Source organism: Arachis hypogaea, chromosome 17 (assembly GCF_003086295.3).
Source record: "Arachis hypogaea cultivar Tifrunner chromosome 17, arahy.Tifrunner.gnm2.J5K5, whole genome shotgun sequence".
Lineage (NCBI taxonomy): Eukaryota > Viridiplantae > Streptophyta > Magnoliopsida > Fabales > Fabaceae > Arachis > Arachis hypogaea.
In genome coordinates, this window is record NC_092052.1 from 15,070,363 (window position 1) to 15,090,463 (window position 20,101).

The 20,101-nt window shown below is 28.8% G+C and overlaps 1 protein-coding gene and 1 long non-coding RNA gene across 5 annotated transcripts; one reads left to right on the forward strand and one right to left on the reverse strand.

Moving 5' to 3' along the window:
- Nucleotides 1-12,707: 12,707 nt before the first annotated feature.
- Nucleotides 12,708-18,315, forward strand: LOC112764323 (uncharacterized). Its single transcript, XR_011875011.1, has 3 exons — nucleotides 12,708-13,198; nucleotides 14,485-17,852; nucleotides 17,937-18,315. It is a non-coding gene; the product is annotated as an uncharacterized lncRNA (long non-coding RNA).
- On the reverse strand, nucleotides 15,547-20,030 carry LOC112764321 (proteasome activator subunit 4). Of its 4 annotated transcripts, XM_072222490.1 has the most exons (8): nucleotides 19,703-20,025; nucleotides 18,447-18,518; nucleotides 17,151-17,227; nucleotides 16,798-16,829; nucleotides 16,662-16,704; nucleotides 16,424-16,575; nucleotides 16,083-16,177; nucleotides 15,547-15,994 (listed from the first exon to the last, which is right to left on the reverse strand). In XM_072222490.1, exons 4-8 carry the CDS (start codon nucleotides 16,812-16,814, stop codon nucleotides 15,918-15,920), a joined length of 384 nt encoding a protein of 127 aa, XP_072078591.1. In that variant the 5' UTR covers nucleotides 16,815-16,829; nucleotides 17,151-17,227; nucleotides 18,447-18,518; nucleotides 19,703-20,025; the 3' UTR covers nucleotides 15,547-15,917. The 4 variants fall into 4 exon arrangements, with proteins under 4 accessions (XP_072078591.1, XP_072078592.1, XP_025665673.1 ...); XM_072222491.1 differs by lacking the exon at nucleotides 17,151-17,227 and having other exon boundaries at nucleotides 19,703-20,030; XM_025809888.2 differs by lacking the exons at nucleotides 18,447-18,518; nucleotides 19,703-20,025 and having other exon boundaries at nucleotides 17,151-17,294.
- Nucleotides 20,031-20,101: the final 71 nt, after the last annotated feature.

Below are 20,101 nucleotides of genomic sequence, written 5' to 3' on the forward strand. Positions count from 1 at the left end.
CAGTTGATTTGTGCTTTGTTTTGTTTTGTTGTGTTGTGTAGCAGCATTCTCACTGTGTATCTGAGCATGCAAACTCTCTTACCTGGAATTTGTGTTATGCTTTGTGAGCTTTTGAAAACGGCACACCTTGAAGACACCGAAAAGATACCCCTAGAATTATATTATTTGTGCATGTAGAACATGGTAATTTAATACCTTTTTAAATATTTATCATTTACATATTTAAAAAAACTACTTGAGGCTTGAGGGACTTTTTTCACTAACCCACAACCACGAATGTGCTCACTCCTTCATCTCCAATATGAGGATACTATCTTACACAATTTTACATACATGAATCTATTTTTATTATGGAAAAGTCTAGGAGCCATCAACTTTTGTGTTTTCTGGCCAGTACTTAACTATCAAAATTAAAGTGAGTGATTTTTCACCATTAGATGTAATCTCACACCATTAAAAACACTATTGATAACCAATTAATGGTTACAAAACACTAAAATTACTGCCCCCTAACATTCCTCTTTTATTATTACATATGACATTTATTATGAACAGATCTTACATTTTTAGTGATTTGAATGTGGGTTCCCCTTTTTTTTTTTGGGAATGCTACAGTGAAGAACATTATTTTTTTCTACACATGAGGAACTTAGTTGGTATTTTCTGGTGAGGAACATTATTTTTTTCTGCACATGAGGAACTTAGTTGGCATTTTCTATTAAGTGACATCTGTAGGAGGGCAACTTTTAATCGTTTACAGACCACAATGTAAAATCTGCAAAGTATTTAATGTGGTGTCAATAAATTGCAGTTAATTAAAAAATATAATTAAACCTTTTTTAACTCTCTAATACTTTGAATTATTATTTAAGTTGTGGATTTTTTTTTAATTGGCTTATGTTTGGACTTTGAAAGAATAATTAATTGCACTCACTTTTTTTTATAATACAAAATTGATATTAGACACAAACAAAAAGTTTTATTAATTAATATGTCCATTTGAGATAATATTTAAAAATTTATCTTTTTTACACACTCACCTTTTTTTGTTTCTTTTTGTTTTATCTAAATGATTTGCAATTTTTACTTGTTTTTTATTTTGAATATTAAAGTAAGTAATTTTGTATTGGCCTATTAATATTAAATGTGATTATATTCAATGTGAAATGATTTAAGGTCTAAAGATTTTTTTTAAGAGTTAAAATTTGATCCGATGCTAAAGATAAGTTTGGTATAAAAAATGTTGAAATATTTTATTGTTGGTAATACTTAGTGTGTTTTGCATAATAAATAGTTAAATACAGAGTTGATGAAAGACAAATTTTTTTAACTAACAAATCTCAATATATTTATTGTCATCTATTGTATTCTGAGAAAAAAGATAAATTTTATATTAAAATTGACATATAATAATAATAATAATAATAATAATAATAATAATAATAATAATAATAATAATAATAATAATAATAGTGAGTGTTAACGATGTAAGTAAAATCAAATAATCAATGTAAAATTAGTTAAATTATCAAATATTTAGATTTTTTTATTGAAGATTATAAATTTAAGCTGAAAAGATTTTAAAAATATATATTTAATGAAAAAAAATTAATCTTCTATAAAATTTTCAAATTATATATAAATATACTTGTTATGTACAAATTTAATTTTATCGCTATTGTCAAATGATCAACTGAACTATATATCTTTTGAGAATTATATATCATTTGAAAATTTTATAGAAGATTAATTTCTTTTCATTAAATATATATTTTTAAAATCTTTTCAACTTCAATTTATAATCTTTAATCAAGAAATCTAAATATTTGATAATTTGACTAATTTTATATTAATTATTTGTTTTTGTTTGCATTATTAACACTCACTATTGTTATTATTATATGTCATTTTTAATATATAAAATTTATCCTTTTTCTACTTGTAATACAATAGAGGACAATAAATATATTGAGATTTGTTTATAAAAAAAAATTGTCTTTCATCAATTGTGTATTTATTATGCAAAACACACTAAGTTTTATTAACAATAAAATATTTTAACATTTTTTATATCAAAGTTATCTTTAGCATCTGATCAAATTTTAACTCTTGAAAAAAAATTCTTTAAATCTTAAATCATTTCACATTGAATATAATCACATCTAATATTAATAGGCCAATACAAAATTACTTACTTTAATATTCAAAATAAAAAACTAGTAAAAATTATAAATCATTTACATAAAAAAAACAAAAAAAAATGTGAACATCTGTTAAAAAAGACATTATTAAATATTATCTCAAATGGACATATTAATTAATAAGGTTTTATGTTTGTGCTAATATTTTTTTGGTGACTGAAATAAATTAAACAAAGAAAAACAAAATAAACAAAACAAGGAATTGTCTAAAAAGAGAGACAGTCCCGTTTAAGACTATTTTTAAACTCCTCCCAAGGTGTTTGTGTTAATATTAAATTATTAATCCTATATCATAAAAAAATGAGTGCAATTAATTATTTTTCCAAAATCCAAACATAAGCGGGTTAAAAAAAAAGGCCCACAACTTAAATAATAATTCAAAATATTAGAGAATAAAAAAGATTTAATTACATTTTTAAATTTACTGTAATTTACTGACACCACATTAAATGCTTACAAATTTTGTATTGTAGTATGTAAAAAGTTAAAAGCTGCTATCCTTCAGTGAAACAGATGGCACTTGATAAAAAATGCCAACTAAGTTCCTTTATGTGTAAAAAAAAATAGGTGGATACTACCATGAAGATTTTACTATTGTCTTCATATAAAGATACTTCTTTTTTACCATTAGATGATAAAATGTATGGTTTGATTTTGATGTGTTGCAAAAGTGTTATTTTTTTTAAAGTGTGGCTAAACAAACAAAGTACACTTTTAACACAAGAATCTTCATAAAAAGATGTTTTTAGCATCTTCATTTGAGTAGTTGCCAAAAAAATAATGTACCTCACCTTAGCACTCCCTTTTTTTTAAGGTGCAGCTACTTTTGTGCACCATTACTAAATTACCATTATTAATTCAAATTGTACTCTCGCAAAACCGAAACAAGAATAATGGGATATATGATGTATGATATGATATAAATCTGTAATTCATCCAATATTATATAGTGATTTAGCTTCGCATAAGAGGAGGGGAAAATTAGAGATGTATTATTTGCATCACTTTTTAATGCATATCTTTTGTATACTTAGACATAAAAGTAAAGAAAACGAGTTTAAAAAAATAAAAAAATATATGTAAGACAATTAAAATTGATGAAGTTCATATCAAATTTAATTTAAAAAAAAAAATTGAGAGGGTGTCTGACACCTTTAATTTATCTACCTAAAACATTTTCCCTACCCATTGTGACTGGCCAAGAGGCACATTAGCAGATAGTTATGGATTGGGATTGAACAGCATCAATCCAATCTATCTACCCGCTATTCCAGGGTTTTGTACCTACTAATTAGTAGTTGCTACTGATTAATTAGATACAATACAGGATTTCATTTTTTGTGTGTTGCCTTTTTTACTTGCTCATCTTAGACGTAGTAAATAATTGTGTCCCTTTTTTTTATCCATATCGATTTGAAAGAAGAAAATAACTCTGTCCAATGTCGACACAAAACGAAAGCTAAAACCACGTATCCCAGAGAGATAACCCACCAACATACATAAGATAGAATTAATTTACAAAGAATAAATACGCCAATAATCACATTCTATTTGATGTACACAATCTCATTTATGCATGTGTTTCAACTTTCAAGTAAGAAGGCAATAATAATCCATCATATGTAAAGACCAAAGAAGCAGTAAATAAATGAAAGAAATATAAAAGAAGCAAGTATAGCTCAAAAAAACCGTCATGTATTATGAAGAAAATGTATGTAAACAATAATGGGAGGCGTGCTTATTTACGACGAGTTCTTGCAAGAAATTAAATGTGCACGCACGTAGAGAGATAGAAAGAGTAGAGACTAAAAGAATGTACGTAGTTGGGGGATTAAACAGCAGCATTCAACAAAGGCTCAGAAGACACGCCCTGCTGCTCATCACTTGGTTTCTTTCGTGCCAAAAGCTTGAGAAGGACAACAGTCAAATTGTATAGAGCACTCTTAGAGTTCAATTTGCCGCTCACTTCGTATCTGCATTAACAGTAACATAAAAGGAATTGAATATGGAATTGGTACATTATGGCACAAGGGAATAACATGAAGCATGTCAATTGATATGACCAACAACTTACTCTTCTTCTGCATCGCTTTCTTTTACTTGAGCAGTTCTTGGAGCTTCATTTGAGGATCCTATTGAATCAAGAATTATCATCACAATGTACGTAGCAACTTAAATTGAATCAAGAATTTCATGCAAAAATTCACTCACTATCGGGAAGGAGTGGAACATGTTCATGGTGGCATAAGTCAGCTTCTTGAATGCCATCGCCACCTTGGCCTGCCCGCTCAGGATCAGCACCGTCTGGATGATGACCTGCTCCGTTGCCATCGCCACCTCGACCTTCTCCGTTGCCATCGCCACCTCGACCTGCTCCGTTGCCATCGCCACCTCGACCTCGACCTTCTCCGTTGCCATCGCCACCTCGACCTCGACCTTCTCCGTTGCCATCGCCACCTCGACCGCGACCTTCTCCGTTGCCATCGCCACCTCGACCTCGACCTTCTCCGTTGCCATCGCCACCTCGACCTCGACCTTCTCCGTTACCATCGCCACCTCGACCTCGACCTTCTCCGTTCCCATCGCCACCTCGACCTCGACCTTCTCCGTTGCCATTACCACCTCGACCTCGACCTTCTCCGTTACCATCGCCACCTCCGTTGCCATCGCCACCTCGACCTCGACCTTCTCCGTTGCCATCGCCACCTCGACCTCGACCTTCTCCGTTACCATCGCCACCTCCGTTGCCATCGCCACCTCGACCTCGACCTTCTCCGTTGCCATCGCCACCTCGACCTCGACCTCGACCTTCTCCGTTGCCATCGCCACCTCGACCTCGACCTGCTCCGTTGCCACGGCCACCGCGTGGATGATCACCTGCTCGGTTGCGGTTGCCGCCACCGCCACCGCCACCGCCCCATCGCCGCTCATCTTCCCGTCGCCGATACCAACTCTTTAATTTTTTATAGCCGTACCAGCCGAGATAAACGAGCATCAAAGCTGCAAACGCCACATACTTGTCCTCCATGATTGAAGAAACAGAGAAAGATCGAAGAAATGGAATGAGAATGAATTGGAGAAGAGAGAGAGAGAGAGAAATCAGAATGATTTCAAGAGAGCGCAAAATACACACACTCCACTACCAACTTATATACTAGTACTACTTCATTCTCATCAATAACCAATCATAAAATATCTCCAACTAACTTTCCCGCCAAGCTTAACAAACTAACCAACTTCCTCTGTCTTCTTTCTTTTCTTAATTCTTTATTATTTCCAAATTCCTCACTTCAATTATTTTTGTATTCATAACTCTTTACTGCAATATTGAACCGTGATTGTGATTTCTATTAGATTTTACTGCAATATTATTATGAATGTAAAAACTTTTTTTTATGGTTGTGTTTTGATAGATTGAGTGATTTTTGTCTCTCCATATATACTTTTATTAATTATGTTAGATTTATATATAATACAAGTTTAATCACCCGTGTCATGCACGTGATAAAATTGAAATTATAATTTTAAGTTGTTATGTTAAATTTTATTTTAATTATAATAATTTAATTAATAAAAAAATAACTTGTATGCGTTATTTTTCTTTTCTTAATATAGTGTTAATTGTATTAACTATAAAATAGTTATTTAATCTACTTTTTTCAATAAATCAGGCATATATACTCAATATGATCATAAATAATCTAGTAATACTTAAATCTATCAACAAAGTTTTATAGATTGGTATACTGTGAAGTAAAAAAATATCAAAATCAGCTCAAAATGAAGAACAAATTGATAAAGAATCCTAAAGCAGAAAGTTTTGTAATAAACAATAAATAATTTAAACCTACTGAATAACAATTCAATGCTATCATTTGATACCTGCAAAATATATACATGAAATAACATTGTATCAATATTTGTATATAAAATTATATGATTAACGTAATTATAAAATTATTTGTCAAGAGAATAAAATTATACGAATTTTTATGATAATTTTAATATTCTCAAACTATTAATGTACAATAAGAATTCATCTATTATTAGTTCCTAGAATTTCTAAATTTTTTTAAGTGATAGTAATAAATTTTTTGTTATTACCTTTTTATTATAGGCTCTCAAAAACTTCTCTATATACCACATTCATCATGCAGTAATTTCCAAGTGTATTAACCCGTGTCATGCACGTGATAAGATTAAAATTATAATTTTAAATTATTTTGTTAAGATTAATTTAAATTATAATAATTTGATTAATAAAAATATAACATGTTATGTATTATTTATTTTTTATTAAGCTAGTGTTAAATATATTAACTCTAAATAGTTATTAATTGGTTTTAGTAATCTACTTTCTTCAATAAATCAAACATATATACTCAATGTGACCATAAATAACAATACTTAGACCCACCAACAAATTTTTATATGTTATTTTACTGTCAAATAAGAACATATCAAAATTAGCTCAAAATAAATAATAAATTATTAGAGAATTCTAATGCACAAAATTCTCTAATAGAAAATGAATAATTTAAATCTATTAAAAAACAACTCAACACTTTTCTTTGATGCCTGCAAAACATATACCTAAAATAATATTATATCAATGTTAGTATATAGTTTTACAATCATTGACCGTATTTACTATACATGACTCATTCTTAAAAGTTATTCTATACACGTGTGCAGTCAGAAGATAAATTACTGGACTTTATTTTATTTTTCTAAATTATTATAATTATGCATTATTCATTAAATGCTAATTGTAAGATTGTAATATAATTATAATAAAGATATTTTTCTAAAATAAATTTAGAAGAGAGAATAGTACTTTCATTTTGGAGAGAAAATGAATTCATGAGGAATTGACACTTCACTTTTATTAGTTGATAATGTATTAACTATTGATTTTATATAATTATAATAAAAATATTTCTCTAAATTAGTATAATCATACATTATTCGTTAAATGTTAATTGTAATATAATTATAATAAATATATTTTTTAAAATAAATTTTGAAAAGAAAATAGTGATTTTATTTTAGAGAAAAAATGAATTCATGAGAAATTAACACCTCACTTTTATTAGTTGGAGAAAAAATTCAGTTTTAGTATATTTTGTCATTATTATACATTTTTCTCTAATCATATATCCACTGTTTTCTTTTCTTTGTTTCAGCATTTTGAACTTGGGTTTAACTTCTCGTAGTTCTTACTTCTCAGTCGTTCTATTAGATGTAGTTAATAACTATTGAAATTTTTTATTAATATAGGAAAAAAATATATTATTATATGATATAATTAATATGAGTATATTTTATTATTAAATAAATAAAGTTAATATAAAATAAAATTATACATAAAAAACAAAGAAAATAAAATTAAAATAGCAAAAGTGATAAAAAGATTATTTTTATAATTTTGTTTTGACATTTTTATGTATAGAAGATTAGAAAATAGTAAATTTTTAACTAAATTAATTTATATTTGTTGTATACAATTTAAATAAGTAATAAATTATCTTATTTTAATTTATTCCTTAAATTTATATATCATAAAAATTAAATAAAATAATTAATATACATAATTTTAAATTGTGTGATACTTAAATATCTATTCAAATCAATTAGTTGATATAATTAATTCATCATAATAAATTGACTTTAATGAGTTAAACAAAATAATACATAAGCATGCTACGTTGATTCTATCATTAAAGGTAAAAATTCGATTTTTATATGATAGGATAGATAATATAATAGACGGCGAGAAAGAGAAAGATAAACATTTTAGATCCTAAGTTGTTTCATTTGAATGTTGCAATGTGGGTATCACATTATTTTACTTATTCTACCCTATGGACCCTTTTGTAACTTTATTTCAGTATCAATATAATTTCACTACCTTTGAGTACTAAATTAAAATTCAAAATGAAACTAAAAAAAAAGTAAAGAGTATAAAATTATTGATTGAAAAACACTCTAAATAATAAAAAGCTAAATTAAATTTAATATTAAATTCATTAATACGATTTTAATTTTATATAATAGTTAAAAAATATATTAGTAAAAGCAAATGGAAGAATAGCTTTAATTAGTATTTGATAAAATATTTATTTAGAATAATTAAAAAATATAAAATTATGATATTATTAAAAATAATACATTTTTATGTTAAAAAAATATATTTAAATAAAATATTTATAAAATATAAAATTTAAAGTAACATAGCTTTATAAACATTAATCATTAATTAATTATGAACTAACATAAAATTATAATATAATTTATTTATGAAAAAATAATCAATAATTAATATTAATAAATATAAAAATCATCCAAACACTTTAATTAAAAGTATGAATGGTTGATTATTATTCATTATTAATAATATTTTGTTCATAAAAAAACTGAAAATATAATTATTCAGATTTAAATTTTAAAAAAATAAATGTATAAATAATAAATGATCTATTTTATCATGTATATTATAAATTAATGAATTAAACTAACTGATATAATGAATTATAATTAATTAATTGGTATAAATTATAATAAATTATATGATATTTAAAAAGAAAATAAAATAAATAAAAGAATAAAAAATAGAAGAATAGAAGACTACAATAAAATAAATTGAATGTAAGTTTTTTTCTTTTTACAAATTTATATCACATCTGCTTCAATAATAATAAATAAAAATACATCAACTTAATATCTAAGAAAAAAGGATGAGATAAAATCATAACACAATTCTAAAATAAAAGCTTAAATTAAACCATAATATCATTGCACAACACAAATAAAAAGTAATTTCACACTATAATATACCACACAAATAGATAAATGACTTAAGCTTAATTATGGATTTTTTATTTATTTATGCAAACATGATAACACCATGGTCTATAAATGCTTAATGGATAACATATCATATATTGCTCTAAATGATGAGCACGGGAGTTGAAGAGTGTGTGCTGATTTGTGTTAATGATAGTTGCCTTCTTGTGATGGCGCCTCATAGGAAGAAAAAGAATTGTTGTAAAAGCTACCCAATGAAAGAGTAATTGGTAAATGAATGATATTTTCTTCTAGTATATATGGTCTTTTATAGTGGTAAAATAAAAATGAAATGAATAAAATTTTGTATTTTTATATTAGAAATAGAATTTGATATTTATCCTAATAAAATTAAATAATTAATTAGTTATAAAATAAATAAAATAAATAAAATAAAAATATTTTTAAGAATTAATCAAATCAATTAGTCAATACAAATAATTAGTATAATTAATTTTATTTGATTTATTGAATTCAAAAAATAAATTAAAAAATAATTGATTGAATTAATTAATTGATATAATTAATTTATTATAATTGATTGGATTTAATGAATTAAAAAATAAATAGAAAAACATAGGAGACAGTGATTTTTTTTAACTAAATTAATATGTATTTATTGTATTTAATCAGTATAAGTAACAAATCATCTATGTTATTATATATCTTATTTAATCTTGCATGGCACGGGTAATTATAAGTTATATTTTGATTTCTAATTATTTACGTACATAAATGATTAAAATATATAACATAAATATCATAATTATTATAATTCTATGATATAATTATAATTAATATATTTTATCATAATTAAATATTGATTTGATATAATTATAATGAAAATACTTTTCCAAAATAATACAATCTACTATTATTCATCCACTAATTATTTGGCAATAAACCTTAATATGATTTTTTACATTTTCGCTATGGGAAATTTCTGCTATGGGAAATAACTACTTAGATATATCAAATAATATGTAACATATTACTACCTGTATAAGTTAAGGCACAAACACAGGATTTAATTAAGGTGATTGAAACTTTCACCAAACAGAATATGACCTCAATCGAATAAAAAAGGATACTCAATTTTGCATTAATTAGCTAGTCGAAGAAATAACATACTCATTTATTATTCATGTTTCATTATATTTTTTAAATAATATATAGAAAATATATATCTTGTGCATAAAAATGTGACTATTAGTAATTTTATTAATAAACCTTTTTTTAAACTATTACTAATTTCAATTTTAATAGAAAATCTGAGGAAATAACTTCGCTTGCCATAAATAATATACTAAAACTGTTAGTATATTATCTTCTATATAGTTAATTGAATTTATCAATGATTTTTCCGTGTAAATCGTTATTACCCAGTTTTTGATAACTACTTAATATACAAAATTTGAAATTGGAAATTGTTATTGCTAATTCAATTAACTGGTTAATTGAGTAATAATTGTCAAATTATTAAGGTGCAAAATCATTGATTTACTCAATAAATTTCTATATATTATTTATATTTCAAGTAATAATTTGAAATTATATTATTTACCCAGTTAATAATACTATTATTAATAATTATTTTTTGCATTAATTTTTAAATCAATTATTAAATAATTATTTTTGTTAAGATAATTGTTTATAAATTATTTCAAATTATATTTTGTTAAGATATAATTATTTAGATTATTACTGATGGCACGGATATAATTTTATTTTATATCAATTAATCAATTATAATTATATGACACGGGTGTAATTTTAATTTTATCCACCGATTATTGGCAAATAAATTTTATTCCAATTATAAATAAAATCTGTTTTTATTGGCAAATAAATTATCTTTAGGTCAACGATTTAATATATGTATAGGTTTATTTTTTGTCAAATATAATGATAATACAAATAAAGAAATAAAAAATAAAAATAAACTTAATAATATCTCACACTACTTCATTTTATTAAATTATTTAAAAATAGCAAATCCACAAAAAATAATCGTAATATATAAATTGAGACAATAATTTAAAATTCTATAATTATAATTTAATCAAATACTAATAGTAAAACCAAATTATCTAAACAATATTGAACCTATTCTAGTCCTTAGTCACGTATAGTATAGAATCATTCTTATAACGACAACCAACTGAAATAACATCGTAAGTTTCAATATTTAGAATTCGTGCAAAATCAGACCATCCTCTTGTTAGATAAGCTTCATCATCCGTTATCCATGCAATGCGGCAAGATATAGAATTATCACACCGAGAAATCAAACTAACTCTTATTCCCCTCATTGGCATTGCATGCATGCAAAAGAAAGCTAGTAATTTCTAAAAAAAATTAAAATATGTTAAAAAGTTATTCTAATAATTCACAGTTTAAACTAAGAAAATTTAAATATATTACCAATTATTGAAATTGCATATCTGAATTTGTCACGAATTTAGCAAAACTGAACTGAAATTGAGGGAATTCAATTTCATTATGTGCTCCACTTCGAAGATTTTTGGGCAGACATAAAAAGCATGGAGGGGATGGAACTTGAACTTGCCCTATAAAGTTCCGTGTATGCAATTCCTCAATAAAAAATCGAGCTCCTCCTAAAAAATCTAACTTTAACCACGTTCCATTGGGTTGGTCATAATAGGTGAGTAGATCCAACCATCCTTCGGTAAAGTAGAGACTATTGCCTCTTCTTTGAATGCTTACATCCATGTAGTTGGAATCCGAATCAGTGAAGACAAGTCGATGAGATATTTCATGGATGTGATGCATTGTAAATGATTGTGGCAAAAGACAATCGAACTGGAACATTAGACGATAAGAATAACTTAGAGTAACAACAAATAAAAAATTATCAAAAGAATAATATAATAGAATGAGTGTATGATATTATAAAAAATTATAAATTGTACCTTAAAAGGATAAACTTCAATAAAAAACGAAGAATACATTCTTATTCTATGCAGTAGTAAAAAAAATACTAAATATAAAATTATGAATTGACTATCAAATTTAGATTCATGTACCACAGGAAAACACTATATATAGACTTTAGCAAAACAAAAATAAATATGTAAATTACCTATTATTAAGGTAATTTTTTAATAATGCATTAAATTCTGATTTGATACCATTATAATGAAGATAAGTTTCTAAATTAGTATAATTATATATTATTCATTAAATATTAATTATAATATAATTATATTAAAGATATTTTTTATAGGTGTTTGCTACGGTACGTTGATAAATCAATACGTATCGATACGTTTAAGATATCGACAAATAACAATAAGACATGTGGAATTTATTTTCCACGTCAGCATTTAATTTTTTCTTTTTTAAATATATAGTATATCACCACTTTTACTAAAACACCCTTTTAATTAAATAAAAATAAAAAATATTTATTTATTTAATTTTATAAAAGGACTTAAATATCCTTTTTTTTTGTATATATTAGACAAAAATTATTCTTTTAAATTAATTAAAATGTTTAATTTTATAATTTTAAAATTTAAATAATCTAAAAAATAAAAATAAAAATACATTTAACAAAATTATTTGTCTTTTCATAAATTCTAATCAATTATTCATACCAACAAAATTAAATAAATTTAAAAAGTACTAAACAAAATCACTTTGTTCTTTGTTTACCGAGTTCTCACGCAACCTTCATCTATAATTGTTCATACCAAAAAGTCATCTGAGAAACTGAGAAAAAAAAATAAAAGAACAGAGCTTCGTGTCTTCATCTTCCCGGTTTCTCACCAGCACACTCTCAACGAACGTCTCTCTCATTCCCAATTCTGAAACTCAAACTGTCTCTTCTCTCTCACTGCCACTAGAGTCTCTCTCGATCTCACTAGATTCTCTACTCGTTCACACTCACCAGCGTCTCGTTGCTGCTCTCGTCTCGTCGCCGGCATTTCAACGTCTCACGGCCTTCCCTGGGCTCCTCCTCGCCGGCGACAGAAGCACTCATCAGATCGTCGTCGCTCATCGTCTTCTGGTTTCAAGTACTCGCTGTCGCGAGTCGCCGTGGATCGTGGACCATCGTAGGGTCGTCAATTGCTTCGTTGCTCGTCCTCTTCTGGGGTCGGGTCCTCTTCGTCACCCAGTCGCCGTTGGTAAGTCCATGCATCATCACTTTCCCTGTTCTCCCTTTCCCAGATTCCCTTCTCCCTGTATTTTGAGATGATGTTGAATTGGTAATCAATTAATTTGTTAGTGATTGAATCTTGAATTTGTTGCTGTCTTGCTGAATAATCACCGAGTTTAATTTTTTTTCTTTGCTAAAAATCATCAGAGTTGAATTTGCTCAAACACCCCCTATTATGTTTTCTATGCACTACTTGTGTATGTTACAGTTTTCATATGACCGGGCTTACAATTTGTTGCTGTCTTGCTCAAACACCCCCTATTATATTTATCTCTACAGTTTTCATATTGTACATTGCTTCATGATTTCAGTTTGTTTTTGCATGATATACTTCAACTGATAGCTTATTTCCCCTGAATGAATTAAAAAAAAATTGTAAACTGAACATATACACCATTCGGGTATTTGGATCAAATAAAAGCAAACAAGCTAAACCCCCAATTGACAAAAGGAAAATACAGCCAGTCTTATTTCCATTCACATTTCACATATCTCTAAATTTTATAATATAGATAGAAGATGACTCCAATCATTGGAAGGAAAATAAAATCTTGAATGCAAATGGACATTCAGAATTGTAATGGTTCATATAACTTTAAGGAAGCCAGTAAATAACAACAAATTCAGAAATTAATAAATATGATAATGATAAAAGTAACAGTTAAGAGAATATATGAATATGTAAACTTTTAACATTAAAAATGCAAAGAGATATTTTTTCTTCTTATGTTCTAAAACATAATGCAATCGGATTACCAAATGTTCAAGCATCAAATACTAACTAAAGATTAATGTTTCTCATTTGTATGGTCTAACTTCCCTGCTCACAACATACATGCTCATATTGTACATTACTTCATAATTTCAGTTTGTTTTTGCATGATATACTTCAACTGATAGCTTATTTCCACTAAGGTAGTTAGTGATATCAGTGCACTTAAGAGGTTGTATTATAATATGTACAAATTTTCTTATTTCACAAAAATAGTTTTGCACTTGGTTGACTCGGTTAAGTAACAATAGAAGAAGGAAGTATGTAATGCATGAATCCTAATAAAATAATGGCCTAATTAAGCAACAAGATCCATTAGTTTGCCTTAGGTTTCTTCAAATTTATTACCATGATAATATTCTGGGGTAAAAAGTAAGTGAAAGATTACCATGCAATTTTATGTTCATCTGTCCTGGTTTTTTTCCTTGGTACTGTTCACTAATTTAGACAAGTGCCTTTCTCTAATATGCCTTCATTTTCAGGATTGTCACAATACACATATTTCATAACAATTTGATCACCGGTGAAAACTCATACAGCAAACTTTCTTGTTGATTTGAGGAGCTGTTTAATTTAGCCAACTCAGATTCAAGTGCCACTTCTCAGTACCAATTTAGCATTACCGGTTTTGAGCTCTATAATGAATAGGTCCTGTTCTCTTTTACTTACTGTATACAACTTTCCTGGTATCCACTGTTTGCTTCCTGGTTTTTGGTTGGCAATTTTCTTGTATACAACTCTTAAAGTTGTTTATTTAAAAAAAGCCAAGTTCCTAGTTGTTTATAAGTTATCTTGGAAGTGATTATACTCCCTGTACAGATTGCACAGAATATAAGAACTCAAGTAAAACTTTATGTCACTATCTAGCTATCCTTTGTAAAATGAGTGGAGGAACTTTAATTTTCAGGAGGGGGAGACTCACATAAAAATGGCAAAAACAATTTTTTTTTTTAGTTGCTGACGTGTTACTCTGTGATTGGTTATTTATGTTACATTTTGTAACTTCTCTTTGTAACAAAAATTACAACCAAAATATATATTATTAGAGATGTCAACCAACTATTTTAATGGTGTATGCATGGAAATGTGGAACTGTATTATGTAAGATTATTATATATCTAGGTCGCATGCATGGACTTCTTCAATCAAAAGGAGGGAAGACATGGTAAAGGATGATGACACTAAGAGGCTCTACCATTTCTACTTTAGCAATAATTTTGTATATTATTATTACTATTATGCATAACAAGTTTGAACTCTTAAGTTAGCTAGCTGAATTTGATTTACATATAATGGTTTTTCATATGAAGCTATTCCATTAAATATTTTCCCTTAAATTTGTTTGTTTAGTTGCATATTTTAATGCACAGTCTTCTCAATGAACATTACAATGAGCATGTAACTAATTTAAAAATCATGGCTTGTAACTTTATTGTTGTATTGATGTGAACAAGCTTGAAACTTACAACCAAAGGTCATAACAACATTTAATTAAAATCAATCCCACACATAAATGGGGAAACCTTGTTCTTGCCACAGAGAAGGAGAAAAAAAATTGTATTCCATACAACAAAAATGGTAGCATACAAAGAAGGAAAATTTTTCCCATTATTTGTTACCTAAAAGTACAAGGGACTGGCCCCAGAGAATTAAATGGCACCAGGGTCAAGCACCAAAAATGAACTGTAAAGAATAGACTAAAACAAAAACAAGGTTGGGGAAAAAGAAAAAGAAAAACCACTGACATGCAACACACTTTTTTTTGGTGTTTGTCAGAATCTCTCAAAATTGTTCTAGCCATATCAGCCATTAAAGGTGCGAGTTAAAGCTTCTTCAAGGGATGACTTGGCATTGCCTTGCAAATCCTCGAGTACAGCAGATTTCTCACCAGGTGACAGCTTGTACGGTGATTTCTTTAAGGTGTATTCAAAGCCGAAATTGCAAGTATCCTTGTCTGAGGAAGTTGACTTTTCAAATTCTTCAAAAAGTGGCCTATACGAGCAAAAGCATAGATAGTAAACACAATGCACAAAAGATAGCACAAAGGAGGATTCAAAAGTATATAACAAGCAATACAAACCAGTTGTTTCACTCAGGATTCTAGTTGATGAATTTGGGTGGTTCCGAGAAGCCAAAGCTAGCAAGAGCAAAACTCTGTTAGCCATTAAATTATACCTGAAAGAGAAAAGTATTTTATTGAGCCAAGGCTTTGAATGTGCAAAATTATAAAATAGAAAGCATTTACAAGTCAAAAAGATGTAAAGCAGAAAGCAAACTAAAGATGAATAAGATAAAACAAAAGTAGTGAAGAAACAGAGCCTAAAGCATGTGTCAGGCCATCTCAATCTATAGTGAGTGTTAAACAACTTTAAAACCTAGTCAAATATGAAAAGAAAGAAGGCCAAATGAGTTGCCATTTACCGCCAATGCAAGCCAGTGGAATCAAAACTCATAGAGCCAATCTGAGAAACCAAATCTGAAAATCCCAGTCCACAAGTATGGTTGTCTTTGTCTGATATCCTAAAAAAGCTTTTAGATACTCCAGAAAATTGGATGTTGTACTTTACAAAAAGCTGTTAAAAATCAGGAACTATTAAATTATATCAAGACAATAAAACTACAATACAAGTCAACAATCATCTGAAGGGGATAAGTCTACCTCATTAATTGCTTTCTGAGCTTTCAAGGATTCATGATGAGAACTTCAAGGAGAAACCAGCAACGTATTAGTCTCTCAAATTACGCATAGCACAACAATTTCTAACTACAATGGGAAACAATGAAAATGGAAATACCTTGAGAGAATAGCCATGATAAATGATAGATCCTGGAATCAAATAAAGCATACAAGAAACATGAAACTAATAACCACCCAGAAAGACAATTTAAAGAAAATGCTTGATCATCACCGTAGTCAAAATGTAACAGAAAATGAAAATAGAATTGAAATTGCAACCAAACAGGCCCTAAAATCCTGTTTTCTGATTTCACTTTTTCCTTCACAAATCTTAAAAATAAAGAAGATTGAAAATGAAAACTGAAAATAGAAACAGAAATGCCAACCAAACATGCACTTTCCTTCCCCTAGAATTCGCAAACACACCCTAATAAAACACAACAAAACTCACACAACCAGCTATATACATACCTGTACTGATCTATTGGATAATAATGAACCTGATTTCCAAGAAGGGATCGTAGAAGACGATCAGCAGCCCCATTAACCTATCATTGAGAATAAGAATAACCAAGGTACTCATACTCAACACTTAAATCTTCAGATTGATCACCATCCTTATATGACTCTTTGCCATCATTCTCCATGACTGAACTTAAAATTTTAACATGTTAGGTACTAACTAAATGCTAGGAGAATGGAATAGGCAAAATGAACTAAACTTTTTTTTTTATTAAAATTATTGGTCAATCAAATTCTATGAAACCTAAGAGCTATTAGTGCATAAGAGTGTTAAAACAGTTTTTCATACTTAAAAAAATTATAATAAACATGTGGAAGTCTAAGCTCAACTTCTAGGTGTTTTCACAGTTTTCTTAGTCATCCCTTGCATTTTCTCAACAGGTTCAATTCAATTTCCTTCTGAATTTCTTGAATTTCTATGTGTGATTGATTTTCCCTTTTTTGCTCTCAATTTCCCATTAGTTTCTTATAAAGTTAATTCCTTTATCATGTGTTTCCCAGTTACGGTTTACTACTTGTGTAACTGATTATTCTTTTCTTTTCTTTTTTCCTACAAAAAATCCAGTTTTCTATGAATATGATTATGGAAAAGAGAAGCTTAACATCATTCAATTGTTAGGAAATATGGCTTCGGGCAAAGATGAGACAAAGGTAGAATTCTGAAAATAAGGCAATATTTCTTGTGAAATTGACTGTATTTGTTGTTGTTAATTACTTAGTTATCTTTTGTAATAGTACTGTGCAGGAGAAGATGGCAGAAACTGAGTTTTTATCACCAGTGGTGAAGTCTCTAACAAGAGATGCAGAAGAGAGGAGGGAAGCAGTGGGACTGCTGCTAGAACTATTTGATCTTCCTGTAGTTCGAGGGCAAATTGGAAGAATTCAAGGGTGCATTGTAATGTTAGAATGATCTTCCTGCTTGAGGTTGCCTTTATTGAGTTCTCTCTAATCATTCTTTCATTCATTATTAATTTTGGTGAAGCAATTTTGAGCTTGCAATATGATAATATCTTAGGTTGTATTGATAATTGAGGATAACATTTGTACAGCAGAGTGTATAAACCACTCAAGTTATTTATTTTGTAAATAAAAGTATCATCTTTTTCTCTTCTTATCCTTAAATATGTTGGTTGGTTTATAGGTTTAGTAGTTGTATAGTTGTATTGTTTCTAGGAAATATAATAAAGCGACCAATTTTCTAGATCAGCAACATAATAAGCATAAAAGTATATCAAGCAATTAAACCTGCAAGAGAATCCAAGCATGCAGCTGTTACAAGGCACCCTTCCAAGTTTAGTAAGGAAAGCTTTTGCAACCCTGAAATGAACCAGGACATCATCGAAAATTAATGAAGAATAGATAATTATGAAATACTGAAACTCAAGAATTCTGTTCAAACTGGCAAGCTGAGATGCTATTATGCTTGGTTTAGTAACTTGTTCTTGCCATTCAGGTCTCAACTACCTCAAAAGTAGTCCCAAATCATTTGCAATAACAGTGATCTATGCTTCATAAACTACTCAAATTATCAAAATCAGAAACATGAATCGCACTATTCAGAATCTAGGAGAGGCATACCAATTTCAAGAAACGCATAATTGGCACAATTTATCAAGCATACCAATAATAAATATTCAATCATCTACTTATCTAGTTAATTCAATTCATCTATTTTTTTGTTAAAAACAAAGATGAAAAAATTATTTTTTCTATAACAAAAGATTGATCATAATCAAGGTCCATATTCATGTGAGAACTTGTGTAACGCTATAATTTCACTTATAAAAGCATGCCAAACATCTCTCCTCATTTCACCTCCCAAATCAATGAATTCCAGTATTCTGCTATTTGAACAAAGCATACTTATTGTGAGCAGAAAAAATGGAAACAGCAGAGTCAAAAAGTGCAGACCCTAAAGGCCCAACCGTTGCATTCTCTACCTTTAATCCTTGTTGTGTAAGATCCATTCTCATGGCTCTCTTCTCTCCCAACAAGTCAACTACTGGAATGTGTATTTGAAGTTATCAATAGAAAAAGATAGTGATCCTTTTCTCCTTGCAGAAGAAGTATTCTAAACCCCTCCTACTCATAATGAACAAATAGAAATTCTAACAAACTTTTAACAAAATTTTCAGCATAATTTCAATAAAGATTAATAAGATTTTCAGCTAATCACAATTTTAGCAAAATTTAAGCACAATTTTAACAATCCAATAGCCTTAGGTGTTTCTTAGTTGAAAAAAATCCAACAACAATACAATATCACAACAATACAATCCAATTACAATATCACAGTAAACCACAGCAACTCACTCCAACCCAGTAATCTCAAGTCTCAACGGTCAAAATTATTCAACAATTATTCAATTCAGTAACAAGTCCACAGATTAACTAACAACAATTATTCAGCAATTATTCAACCAGTAATAACAGCAAGGTTCACAGACTAACTAACAAGTAACAAGAATTATTCAACAATTATAGTTTAAAAAAATTAATACCTAGACAGTGGCGCCGGCAAGACAGTGGCTGCGCAACGGAGGCAGGAGGCGAGGCCGGCGACGGTGGTTTCGAAGCTCAAGCGTGGCTGCACGATGGAGGAGAACGACGTTGCGACAGTGGCTTCAAAGCTCCAAGTTGCGACGGCGGCGGTTGCTTGCCAGTGGCGGGACGGAAGTGAAGGAGGAGCTCAATGACGATGAGAGGAAGGGTGATGGCCTGATGGGAGTGCTGCGCGTGTTTGCATTTTGGAGAGTCAGGGTTGGAAGTGGGCTGTTTTGGAGAGACTAGGGTTGGGAGTGGGACGTTGGGTAAGGAGTTCCTCAATCCAAACGGCAGCGTTTTGGAGAAATTTTAAAAAACCGGCCGGGTCGCGGTTCGGTTCGGCCGACCGGTTCCCA

What these genes read in the sequence shown, in the direction of transcription:
- LOC112764321 (XM_072222491.1), bottom strand. An exon ending in CTCAGAAAGCAATTAATGAG is followed by an intron (nt 16,576 to 16,661) that starts GTAGACTTATCC and finishes GATTTTTAACAG; the next exon opens with CTTTTTGTAAAGTACAACAT. An exon ending in TCCACTGGCTTGCATTGGCG is followed by an intron (nt 16,178 to 16,423) that starts GTAAATGGCAAC and finishes TTTCTCTTTCAG; the next exon opens with GTATAATTTAATGGCTAACA.